Here is a 13,315-nt window from a genome sequence, read left to right on the forward strand (position 1 = left end):
GTATACAGACAGCACCGAGGCATAGTCGCTTGTAAAGCGCGGTCTCTTATATATAGCTCGTATAGACATAATGGGCTCCGCAGTGCCTCAAACAAGGAGTGAAACACAATGCTCTTGTGTGCGCCATTTTTATATCAAGCGTGAGGCGCACTGACGTCAATGGACACAGTCGGAGAAATGACAGCGGACAACTGATAAAACGAAGGAATGCCGATGTCGGTGGAGACGCTCCAGGAATTATAATACGCATGTGGTACGCGTATATACAGTGAGAAGAAGCGGCAGTGGCGTCAAGAATTACGTGCGCTGCTATTCCCTGCATACGAATGGGTACGCGTGCCGCTGTTGGCCGTAAAAAAAAAAAAAAAAAGACCAGGCTGTTAAAAAGGGCAAAGCAACAGAGTCAGCAGTCGACGCTAAGGCGATTTTTTTTTTTTTTGTGCGCTAGCATTAGTCTAAAATCCGCACTCAAGTTTCACCGATGTTAGTCTGTCCGAAGCCTGTTGGCAGGTTGGCAACCTTGCAGCAGACATTATGATCAACTATGCAAAGCACTTTATGGCAAAACATTCTATGGCTGCGAGCGCGTTTCGAACCTGCAGCGGCGCGAACACATCAGCTTCGCTGTGGCCACTGCATTAGACTAATACGCCTTCGCCGCTTTTTTGTTTATTTCCTATTCAGGGCAAAAAAAAATAATACAAGAGAGCAAAATAACAATAACAATAGAATAATTATTCAAAGTGGCAACCGCAGTTGAGGCTGCGCTGTGATTCAAAAAAGTTTCAAGTTTGCCAGATCACTCAACACAATGGCATCCATTCAGGTGGCTCGCTCTGAGCATTGTAAAGTTCTTTTCGATATGCCACTTTCGACGAAATATTCCCTCGCTAAGCGAGCATCTACATCAGCGTGTCTAACAGCCATTCTCATTTTCCATACACTGTGGAGGCAGAGCAACATGAATAACACATACGACATACCCCCTTCATTACCGACAGGTAAACACCGTATACCATAAGGCGTGACTGACTGGTTCCTTTTTAAAGTCCGCTGCAAGATACAGAGAAATACTGCGTCCCAGCAGTCAAGAAAAATGTGGTCTATGGTTTCCGGTTTACGGCGTATTAGGCAGTCAACGGACCATGGGAAAAACAAGCCTCAAGCAGACGAACATTCTGCTTGTTTAATTGCCAACCTCTTGCGCTGTGCTTTGGATGTCGCCGTCTTCGCCAACTTCCATCCGTGCGCAATGGACCCAGAACACATCGGCCTCTTAAACCGAGCCTCGAACCGAAAAACCGAAACCGAAGTGAAAACCGAAGTGCGAGCGCACCTAATTTGCATTTGGTCTAACCGTGCTAAATCATGCGTAATTTTTTTTTTTATTTCTGAGATTTCAATATCGGTAACCAACTATAGTTCTCACTGATGCGAACCCGCCTAAATTCAACCAAGCCCGGTGTCCACCAAGCCCGACGCACACAGAAGCAGAGCAAATAGCGAGCGCGTAAGCCACTTCGTGAATTAAAGTATTTTCCGCTTCAGGAAACTTCTTTTCAACCATAAACAAGCAGCACGCCCCCTTAGAGGTGGCGCCACGGAGCAATAGACGAAACTCCCGAGCTCGAAAAGAGACAGTGACAATGGACGACTGAAGGGGTTCATCTCAAAAGGCGCACCTGACGGCTGACAAACATGCATGCGTTCTCGACAAATGTTGTTTTGTTTAAAGGCCCACCTCTATGAAACTTGGATTGTTAAAGAAATTACCCATCCCAAAGAAATTACCCAAAGGAATTGTTCGCATCTCAGATTTGTTATTTTCAAAAAAAAAAAAACAGCATTTTGTTCTGAGGTGTGTTTTTTCTGAAGTGCGTTCTGTAGTGTGTTTTTCAATTTAGTTCTATTTTCTGGTTGGTTGTTTGCTATTGTATAATGATGTTAAAATAACCACCTTCTACTTGCTTCTGTTTCGCACCCCAGTTATGTAACCCCCCTCACATAATACTCCAGTCGGAGCCCGTGAGGAATTTGAATAAATAAATTTAAAAAAAAGACCAGTTTCCTCCTCCTCCTCACAGTGTTGCAAACACGGCCCAGTACGTTGCACTAAGCTACTACGTCATTTACAGGAAAGGCATTTACAGATCAAAGTCATTTACAGATCAAAGTCATACGCAGACACGGGTGTCGACCCACAGACATGGCATGCATGCTGCCAAGCGTTTCCTATTTTTACCGCAGAAATTGCCGATCACAAGAACCCCACGAAGGCCGCCTTAACGGGGACGCCTTCGGTCGCGCAAGAAGCCAAACGTGAAGGGGTGCTCGCTCGGCAACTCTGGCGCACAGCGCTTCGATTTGTGCGCCTAATGGCAGCGAGAGATGGAGACAACCAGGCGACAGAGGGCTTTTGTTTGGCACGCACTGGCACTAGGCGGCGAGCGCAACGTCAAGGAAATGCCACGCGATTACAAGGGGACCGCAGCAACCTCTCTTCGCAGAACTAAAAGAGACAAAAATAAATAAATAAAACAGCGCGAGCCTGGCGTTTTCGCAACCTACCTTCCTTTCCCGCCAAAATTCGGCACGGCAAAACGACGTAAGCGCCTCTAACTACTGTCTTCGTGCACAGCGCTCTATTCGCGGTTCGACCCGTTGGAGAGATTGCACGGCTCGCTGTCGGCAGCGAAGGCGTGTCTGCAGTCGTTGGCTACCCGTTGGCGTCCGGAAACGAATAAGCGACAGCGTCTCCTACGACGAGGGACACTAACGACGCGCTCGAAAGGCCCTCTGATTTCGGCATGCTGATGGGCACACATGCACTGCAGACGCGCCGCCTACAGCAGGTCATGTAGCCACGGTCAGTAATAGACTGTATACGACAGCGGTGCGCACCACAGGCAGCCCTTTAAACCCGATGCAAGAATAACGAGAAAATAAAAAAAAATACTCCCAGGCTTGCCAGGCGACAGCCAGAAATCCAGTTTAGGTTTATTTTACAAAATGCACCACTTATCTTTGGAACTTTGGCTACTCTACAGTTTATAATCCTAACACTGTGTTTGGCGCATCATAGCCTTTGCTGCTATTGCGTCATAAAACCCAAGAAAACTAAACAGTTCGCAACACTACGTCGCAAGCTCCCCTGCATTCGCCACCAATTACGTTCTGCACTTACTCAGTATGTGCGCAGGAAGCGGTACGGAGTCTTCACGCCTCGTACAACGACCAGGAAAGGTCTACACCGTTCCTACGCACACACGTTTGTCTGCAACTCCAAGCCTGTCTTCACACGCACCTCCAGCCTCGTCATAACGGTATAGGGAACTCTACAGCCACCTGCCTCACAGCACGCTTACTGGCGCCAAAACACGACAACAGGCTACATCACGGATTTGCCATTGTAGGGGCATTTGGCCACGTGACTTTTATTATAGGGCAAATACTCAAACACTGCCTTCTGTCAAACTAACAGGTAAAACTGCCTGGAATGGCAGAATTCGAGCGCTACATCCTCCACCACGAGTCCCACACATTCATGCCCACTTTCATTCCTCCCTTCACAGGCTGCGCACGCAAAGGCGTCCTGGGCTCCCGTGCGCAGCTGCTGACCGTGGCTTAGCAGCTGCCAGAGAGTCCCGCGCCGCGCATGCGCAGACCGTTCACGCCGATTTCGCCACGCACGCCGCGGACACTGCCAAGACAGTGGTCCCGACAACGCCGACGCCGCTTCGACAATCCATGTGCCGCTGTCACCACTGCAGCAGCAGCCTTTGTTGTATACGTGCAGTGTGCGTGCATGAACGATACATTGTTCAACGCTTATTCGGCGCAACGCGGTCGTCGCGCGAACGGTCTTGTCAAGCGAGTCAGCATCAGAAGCAATGGACACGTCGGTCTGGAAGAGCGACTTCCACGTACACGCTACGGGTGGACAAACTAGTAGACGGTCGATCACACGTGCACTTCGAATGGAAATCGTCCGGAGTGAGTCGCACGTACAGGTACAAGCAGTACGAGAGGAAATACTTACGACAGGGGATACGCAATCGAGAACCAAAATTCGCTTTTGCTTCTATATGCCAAGCTTGGAAAACATTACGGAGATCATCCTATCCGACGAATGTTCTCTGAAAAAAAAAAAAAAGGAAAGTGCGTTGCTATACTTGGGAACTAATCGTTGGTCGCATGGCAGTAAGATGTTCTTTTTCGCTTGACTATTGCTTCCGCCTGTTCATCGAGACGTCAACGCCGTTCCGGATGAGCAGCCGCGCTACACCGCAGCGGTACGGTTCGGTAATTCAATATCGGCGCGTGGAGGCGTGTTATCGCATGTTCATCGTTAAGCGAGCGTCTTATGGCCCACCGCAGGGACGAAAATGGCGGCGCGCTCCGAACGCGGAACTTACGCTTCAGCACAGAGACCAACAGAAACCGCGCGCACGAATAACAAAGCACGCTCTGCAGCGTGCTGTCGTTACATTCACCGAGTCGAATTGCACGAGGCCCTTTTGCATTCGGAAGCTTCATTCCCGGCGCGGTGAAGCCTCCGAGTCTGATTTCGCCAGGTGTCATCACGGCCAAAAGCACTTTCCACGAACGGAGCCCGGAGACGCGCTGGCAGAACTTTCGGGTCCACTTTTAATCCGCTTGCACGAAGCACGAGTATCGACGTCAAGTGTACAGTTGAAGGACGCAAAGCTAGGCATTTAACCTTTGCTACGTGTTTAAGACGAGGATGTAATAAGCCGCTCCTGAAGATAAATCCGAAAAATTACGCAATAATGCTGCGGGAAAGCAGAGTCCCAGAAGTGAAGACATAACGTAGCTAACTTGTATGTAACGGTGACGACTAAAAGAAAAGTATTAGTGGTGAAATACCTTTTTTTTTTTTTTTTGCCAATGCCCAGAGTCTGGGGCTGTTGAAAGAAAGAGGTGCTTATGCTCGCGCTAATGCACAATACCAGCCGCCTCAGTTGTATTTCGAGACAGCTAAGATGCAAAAACACGCGTGCGTTGACATTTCGTTCGTGATTAAACTGCTTCAAACAACTATTCCCATTAAATAAAATTATCCCGCACCAGTCACAAGGTATTTAGTTACAAACGAAACTAAACCTCCACTGCGCAGGCAGACAGTGATCCTTGTCCTCCAAATCAAAGTCAGTGCACTTACGATTCCCCACCGACACTTCCGGTGTTTATAAGAAAACAGCCACCTCTGGGCTTTGTACGAACACAAACACACGTCTCACAGAAAGCACGGCGTCGCGACGACCTTCCTGCAAAGGTGTTCCTTCACACTCGGTTACTGGCCCCCGGCACATTCGTACGCGCTCTCGACCACGACCAAAGCTCGACTACATGCAGTTCGACGCCCGCTCGCTCAGCCAATGCGGCACGAAGCCAGGTCTACGACATGTAAACGCGCGGCCACTGCTTGCACAGACGGGCGGGAGCCTTTGAGCGACAGCCAGCGGCGCGCGCAGGTGTTCCGTCGGAGCGAGTCCGGTCGTTCGTTTCCCTGTGGCTTCGCGCTCACTCCCGTTGACAGTGCAACAAAAAAAGGGTTATCGCTCTCCGCTCAAAACGTAAACACATGCTACGGGGCAGAGCACTCTTTCGGTCCCTGCCTCTTCACGCGTCTAAGGCGAACGGATCTGATTTGAATCATCAGCACTGCGGCCTCATTGCATGTTTGAGGCGCCCCCTTCACCCCCCCCCCCCCCTTTTTTTTTCTCATCGAAATGCCTTACGTATATTTCATTTACCTCTGCACTTTGACTTGCGTAATGCATCTCGTCCATGCGAAAATGACGCGTGCAACCAGCTAACTTAGGGGGTACATTTCTGGAGAATACCAGACTCGGACAACAGAACTGCACGGAGCGTGCGCCCGCGTCGTGGTCCCTCCGGAGGATCGGTCTTTGTACGCGCTTTGTTGGGTAGTGAGTGCAAACCGCATTACCCTAAAATCATCCGTGGAATTTCTAATGCTCTGTGACTCAACTGTGGTGCTTCTGTCGCTGATCTGACCTGGGGTCTAAACGACCCCTATCCGCAGCTGCTATTGCTTTTATCGCAACCCTAGTTCGCACATTTAAACGCTCAACGTGCACATTCACTCCCACCCAAAGCGCAAGCAAGGGCGCGGATTTCTTTCATTGCGCTAAGTCCAGCGACAGCATGCCCGAACAGGGCGCTTCCGAGAAGGCGTTAAGCACAAGTCACTGTACCTTGCAGTGAGTGCAAAACCAACGAAAGCAACGGGGTAGGCCGCGCTTATGGGTAAACCGAAACAGGCTTCGAGGCTACGGCGAGGGCGCGCAGAGAGAGAAAGCCCATAGTGGAAACTCCCAGTCTCAAAAGATTTTCATCTCGCGGCTATTTTCGACGCGAACGGTGTTCGACTTCTCGAAAACGTGACTCACAAGGGGAGCTTGTCCCCCGACCGCGGGATGCCCAAAAGCGAAAAGAGAAATAGAACGCACAAACTCGGCAAGGCCGCAGTCGGAATTCCCTTTCGAAAAGGAAGCCGCCTTCGCGAAGCTCCTGCGCCGCGCTGCATAAATTTGCACGAATTCGAGACGATGGAACCGGCAGCAGCGCGCGCGAAAGCCGGTCTCGAGAGTTTCGCAATAAGCGACACGATAACCGCGCTTCAAATAGCTTCTCAGTAAACCACAGCTTCTAATCCCTCCTTATCTATAACACCGCATCCGCAGGCCTTCGAAATCTGCCGTCGTCAGACCTAGATTGCAATGTCCGCCCACTTTGCCACGATACCGAAATCCCGCATCTCCCGAGAACATGCACCGTTGACTCCCTGTGCAGTGTCGAAGGTGACCCGTGCGGCTTCCTCACTGTGCCCTCCAGGCCGCGGTCGGCCGGCACTGCGAGCTTCCCACGCGTCGCCGCGGGTTCATCGGGAATGCACCATCAGCACGGGCGCGCCCAGCCAAGCGCGGCTGCATGCTGTAGCCGAGAACCTTGCGGACATGCGCCGCCGAGCGTGCACCAGCGGCGCGCGCACTCTCACGCATGACCAACATGCGTCCAGGCGCCCGCGGCACGAGGCCAACTGCGAACGCCTCGCGCCGATGCCTCCTCGGCTTCCAGTGAAATTCCAAGGACACTGGCTTTCTTCGCCTTCGGATACTCTCCGCGGTCTCGCGCGGAGGAAACGGCAGTGCCATCAGGTTGCACGGCGACACGGATATTTGTTTCTGCGATGGAAGGTACAAAGACATCATCGGTGGTAAGTCCGCCGCCCTGCAGTAACGACACTGCTCAATCGCCACACACGCGAAGCAGGTGCGGCAACCGCAGAGCTCTAGCACTGGGACTCGATGGAAGCGCGCAACCCACGGCGGCCGTGGGTGCACTGTCGCGGTTTGTCTCGTTCCTCGGAAAGATAGCAGTGGGTGCAACACGCTCCAAACGAATGGTCGACGTCCATAACAAACACGACCATACGCAGTCATAACGGGAAACTCTTGGGGGAGCGCGCACGGTGTTCCAGAGACCGCGTACCACTTTGTCACCGTTTTCTAAGGCGCGTAGTCAGCGAGGTCAATTTGGATGGAGTGACCTAGCCACTTCAGTCGGGCGATGCCATCGCAAAAAACACCGACTGATCGAACTTCGTTCAAGGGATGCATTTCCACACGCCAATCCTGCGTCCTGGCACAGAGGCACGCCGTTTTTAATTTCGACCACCCAGGGATCTTAATGCGCACCTAAAATAACGAATGCAAACGTTGCGGTATTTCGCCTCTACCGAGGAGGAGAAGGGGAAAAAAACTTTATTCAATGCCAGAGCTAAGGCCTAGTGCACAGGCCAGGGGATCGAGGGAGCCCGGATGTTAATTTTGCGGGTCCGTTGATTGACCAGCTAATTTTCCTCTGTCCGAGCACGACCAGGTATCCAACGCAGGGTGATTGTAATGTTCGGATGGCGGTTATAGGATTCTATTAGAATGTCATGTAGGTGGGTTTCCAGCAGTCGGCGTTGTATATTGCAGATGGCTGCGCTGGAGTAGCTAAAGATGTTGATGTTAGTGGTATGGTGTTTAGTAAGTAAAGAGGCTTCCCAGACTAATGGAGAACATCATACATTACCATGATCCCAAAACTAGGAAAAGCAGCCACGCTTACCAACCTCAGACCAATATCCTTAACGTCATGCGTGGCCAAAACAATGGAACGGCTTGCATTGAACGGACTAGAAGAACACCCGGAAATCACGAAACATTTTCCGCCCCAGCTCATATGCTACCGCGGAAACATCGCACGCAGGACTTATTTCTCACACCACACAACACGCTTCTGTAGCCAAAGGCTGCACACACACAAGCACTTCTCGCAATAGACATAAAAAAGGCTTTTGATAACGTTACACCCGATCGCGTACTCAAATCCGTTCCTGACACGGAAAGTGGCACAAACATGTACAATTACATACGCAGTTTCCTAAAGTTAGGTCAGCCCGTTTCAAGGACGCGCAGCCTCTCTTCTTCACAGTCAACATTACCTGTGGAACAACTCAATGATCGATTATATCGCCCACCCTCTTTAATCAACGTATGACAGCTTTATCCAGGCAGCTATTCACAATCCCCAACCTTGGTTTATGGTCTCAGGCTATGAGGGACGCCGTAGTGACGGGCTCCGGAAATTTCGACCACCTGGGATTCTTTAATGGGCACTGGCATCGCACAGTACACGGGCGTCTAGAATTTTGCCTCCAGCGAAATTAGACCACCGCGGCCAAGCTTCATCACACATTCTACACCGATGACATTACCCTATGGCGTGAAACCGGATGTCTAGAGGACGTCGAAACAACCCTCTAGGAAGGCATGACACCATATAGTGAACCACTTACACAAAGCAGAAAAGTCGGAACTCTTCCTGACGAATCGAACACAACAGCAAAAGAAAACCAACGCCTCCAGCGAAACGCGGCCACCTAATTGAACACAGAACGCATCGCGAAACAGCCCAAAGGGGATTAGAAAATGAACCCCAGCGGGTGTCTCCAAGTCGTCCGCTATCTTCCCGTTGTGACCGTCCAGTGGCGAAGGACCCCCGATGATCAAGACTACCAGAGAATGGCGTCATTACACTGCATGGCGACTCTGCGGGAGTCTCCCGTGATATCGAAGGGTTTTTCGTCGGTGCAGTGCAAACGATGGGCAGGGTCACAGGTTTAGAGAGAATACACACTGCCGCGGAAGATGTAGGTGCCGCAGCATGCAGGGAATGCACCTGAATTTTCTGCGTCGGAAGCAGAGAAGCCTGAGATTGAGCCCAGACTACCATCGACCGTGGCAATGTATAAAAGCGGTAGTCCGTTCGAATTTTCCAAAATTGCGCATTACTCCGCAAGTAATGCCGCCAGCAATGAATGAAATCGGTACCAAGCTAATCTACAAATCTTTACACATTCTGCTGCGAGCTACCAATCACCTTAGCGTTAGCCTATTGCGGCGCTATCAAGGAACTCATTTTAACTGTATTCAAAAACGTTGGGGTCTCCAATCTAAATCGCTGTGTCCAGCAAAAGGAATACTCGGACATCACCACAGTATCCAATCTCGGCGCGGATTCCGTAGTTTTGTTCCCATTTTTTTTATCTGCCTTTCTTTATCGGTTCTACATTGAAAGCCGCCCGCAAAATAAATCAAACAGGAGTCAAACAAGTGGCACGTACGAACTTACTGCAATTCTGCACGTGCTCTCTCCTCAAACTCTTGCGTTTTACTCATCGAGAAAAAAAAAAAAAGTGTCCTCGGCTATAAAATTTGCCCATTGGCTAGAGAGGAGCAATGTCACCAGACCGGATAATTCCCACTGGCCGGAGGACAGTGACGTCACCAGACCGGACATGTGACGCCACTTCAGGTAAAGGCACTAACAGCTTCTACTCCTTTATAGCATTGCCAACACACAAAGTAATTAGGTGTACCTGCAAATTTTATTTTCCGGAGCCCCCCCCCCCGCACGGCTTGGTTAGAAAAATAACTAAAGTACACACTAATTGCCAGATAAACTTTGCCTACGAATTATGAGGGCACTATCAACCAGCCACATAAACAACGACAATTTTGGTTCTAAAATATAGCAGACATTTGCAATCAACCTCAACTTTTTTTTTTTTCGATTACACATCGCACACCGCAAGCCACTCGGCTCATAAGTACAACAATTTCACTCCACTTTTTAGTCACAGTACATCAAGTAAGTGCACAGGCAGACTGAAAAGTTACGTAGATGAAGTGTAAGTCTACGCTCAGTGCAACGCACATCCGCCTTCCTGATGTCATCTTAACTGCACCTAATGAACTTAGCTCCGCGAACAATGAGTGAGCCGCTGTTGACGTGCATGCAGTAGACGGGCTTTGACTGCTCTTTGGAGAGTGTTAAGCACTCCACTTCTCTGGCTTACGATCTCCACGTGTTTCATGTATCCCATGCGCGCGTGGGCACTTGCATTGTTGACGATGCGATAACGAGGGCCAAAGGTACGCGTAACAGTGGGCAGATAAGGGTTTGCCAGGCACTTCGGTTGCTAGCGTTTCTAGCGCGCTGTACAGGTCCGGTGGACTAGCGAAGAATTAAGGAAACAAAATTACAGGCGAGGCCCGGCGGGTCGCTAATGACTCGAGCGCGTAAAAGTGTCGCCATAGTAGACTCATGGGCGTGAAAGTCTACATAGGAAAACCACGGTGACCTTCATCCTTTATACGAATAAATGCCTCAAGTCCATGGGACCGCGCCTGCACTGCGCCGTATACCTTCCGAGAATCACTCATACATCCCATCATTCCCATCCTTGACCTTTCGTTCCACTGGGTATTTTAGCCTCAAAGGCTGATCGAACTGGCGTCACTGGATGGACCTTTTTTTCTTTCTTCCTCATTCGTTCAGACACTTCTATCATTCGATCTCCTGGCCACGCACACGATGGGTTTGGGACGGTTTTTCCACAAGACGTCGGCTGCGGGACGACATGAACGCATGGTGTCGGTCCATCTATGCGCGTATACGGGTGAACAAACGAAGGAAGGTGAAAGAAAAATGCTTGGGAACAACACGACCCCGCTACCCTGGCGACAGCACTAAAGATCTGGACAGAAGGCGCGTCTGCATGTACGCGACGTAGTGGCCACTGCGGGCGGTCGGGGCAGTCAGACACACGAGGAACATCGGCTAGTACACATCGCGTGCTCCCGAGCGCGCCCGGTGCGCCTTTCTTACACGGCGACAATAAATCACGCACCTTCCTCGTGCCCTTTACGCAACGGCCTTAACGAATGCCGCTTCCTCATAGTCATTACTCGGCGAATTAGCCGCTGTAATTTGTGCACAAAGTAAAACGTGCGGACTGCAAGCGCAACAATAACAACAAAAAAAGTCAGCACGGCGCAGCGCGTTCGAAAACGAGAAACAAAAGCTTAGCGAATTTTCCTCCCGGCGGCGCAGAAATTCTTCCTTTTGTTTCGTGTCCGAAACGAGAGTGCGCGCTAACGAAGCCGTATAGGCAGGAATGAAGATCTACATGGTGTCAGCTTGCATATAGAAGTAGGAAGAAAGAACAGACCCTGGGGACTTCGGATCAGACAGCAGGGAAACGGAGCACCTAGGCAGAGGTATACGAGGGGGCGAATTCTGTTCCGTCACGCGCTGTACCGGCACTGTCTTGTACCGGTGTCTGCATTTTTTTCAACGCTTCGCGCAGAGCGCTACTGCAGCTGCCTAATGTCACAGTTATTACCAACATACGTTCGCCGCGCCCGCGTGTTACGCAACAAAAGCGATGTCGCGAAGTAACATCGGCGCATAAGTAATATGGAGACTGAAACAAACAAAAAAAAAAGGCTCGTGCACCCGACCGCTTTCGCGGCAGGAGTACTTACAAACGGCAACTGCAATGCACGGCAGCAAATGACGGGACGACTTAAGAGGCATTACGAGACGAAAACGCTTCACACGATGAACACGCCGTGTACACGAGGCCTTCGGTCAGACGCTGCGCGCTTAATAGCGCAGCTAACACCTCGTCACACAACCACGCGGCGTGCACGCCCGGCATGTATACATCAACCGCTTTCGCGACATGACAACGCCGGTAACTCGTGTCTCGCAGTTCGACGTGGGCTACACACATGCATCATTAGGCGCTAGGCGGCAGTACCATGGTGCTTAGTACAATGCTGTCGGCACAGCGCCCGACATACATGGTGCTGGACAGAGGATATCTGCCGCGTTTACCCTCGCGCGCCTCGAATCTACGGGAGCATTTTGGGAAAGGGTCAAAGGTCGGCAAGCCTACCGCACCTACCGTGCCTTGCGCAAGTGCAGTAGACAGGCCCGCAGTCTAGCCGAGCAGGCGTCGCCGTAACCGTGGCCGATGCGCATGAGCACGCGCAGGGCGCCCTTGAGGAGGGCCGTCAGCGCGCGCAGTCCGGCGCCCAACGAAGCCAGGGTTCGCTCGCATGCCTCCCGGCCCCGGTGCAGGCCGGCCAACACCAGCGTCGCGGCCTGGCCGCGGGCGGCGATCAAGAGCGCCGTCGCGACCTGTGCGTCGACGGCCAGAGACGGGACCCCGACAATCAGCGACGCGGGCGTCCAGCTGAAGCAGGCCGGCGACAGCGAGACGACGCACGACGAGGACCAGGCCGCCGATGCGGAGGACGAGTGGCCGCGGCGCGGCACCTGCGGCGGCTGTCGGCGCCGCGCACGAGGCGACGATGATGACCGCGGCTGACGGCGACGGCGGCGGGAGGCAGACGGTGAACCCCGCGATCCGCTGCTTTCGCACGAAGGACTCGCCGCCGAGGGGACGACGGCGCTGAGCATTTTTTTTTTCTCCCAGCGCGCGCGCCGACGCGAGCTGGGCAGGCCGGACGAGGAAATGAAAGGCGACTCCGGCCGCGCTGTGGCCGGTGTTGCCAGGGGAAAGAGCGGGGGAAAGTCGGGCTTAAATGACGGCGTACGCGCGACAGGTGATGCGCGCGCATGCTCAAAGGGACCGACGGCGGCGAGGAGAAAGGCGCGTCCACGGGAGAGCTTCTCGCGATGACGCGCGCGTTGTGCGCGGCCTTTGTTTCGGCGCCCTTTCCCCCCGGCTCGCCACCGCCGGAGGGACAAAGGAGATACTTTTTTAGCCTCCGTACGCCGCACAATGTGTCACAACTGCCGATGGGACAACTGGTGTCAGCTTTGAGAGATGTGTACACCGCCGTTGTCTTCATGTTGCGGTGTCCGTTTTATTTACGGAGAAATTCGACACCCGCTCCCGAGC

At 52.0% G+C, this 13,315-nt stretch overlaps 1 protein-coding gene across 2 annotated transcripts in view; it reads right to left on the bottom strand.

Moving 5' to 3' along the window:
* Positions 1 to 13,315, bottom strand: part of for (cGMP-dependent protein kinase for) — a 148,598-nt gene that overhangs the window by 79,437 nt on the left and 55,846 nt on the right. The window contains exon 1 of one of the 2 annotated variants that reach the window (XM_089582190.1): positions 12,353 to 12,957. The exons of the other annotated variant lie outside the window; for it this stretch is intronic. Coding sequence (XP_089438316.1) covers positions 12,353 to 12,870 — 518 coding nt within the window. The 5' untranslated portion in view covers positions 12,871 to 12,957. Of the gene's footprint in view, positions 1 to 12,352; positions 12,958 to 13,315 lie in introns of those variants that run through there. 2 annotated transcript variants of the gene reach the window in all.

Source organism: Amblyomma mixtum, chromosome 3 (assembly GCF_055824585.1).
Source record: "Amblyomma mixtum isolate Tamu chromosome 3, ASM5582458v1, whole genome shotgun sequence".
Lineage (NCBI taxonomy): Eukaryota > Metazoa > Arthropoda > Arachnida > Ixodida > Ixodidae > Amblyomma > Amblyomma mixtum.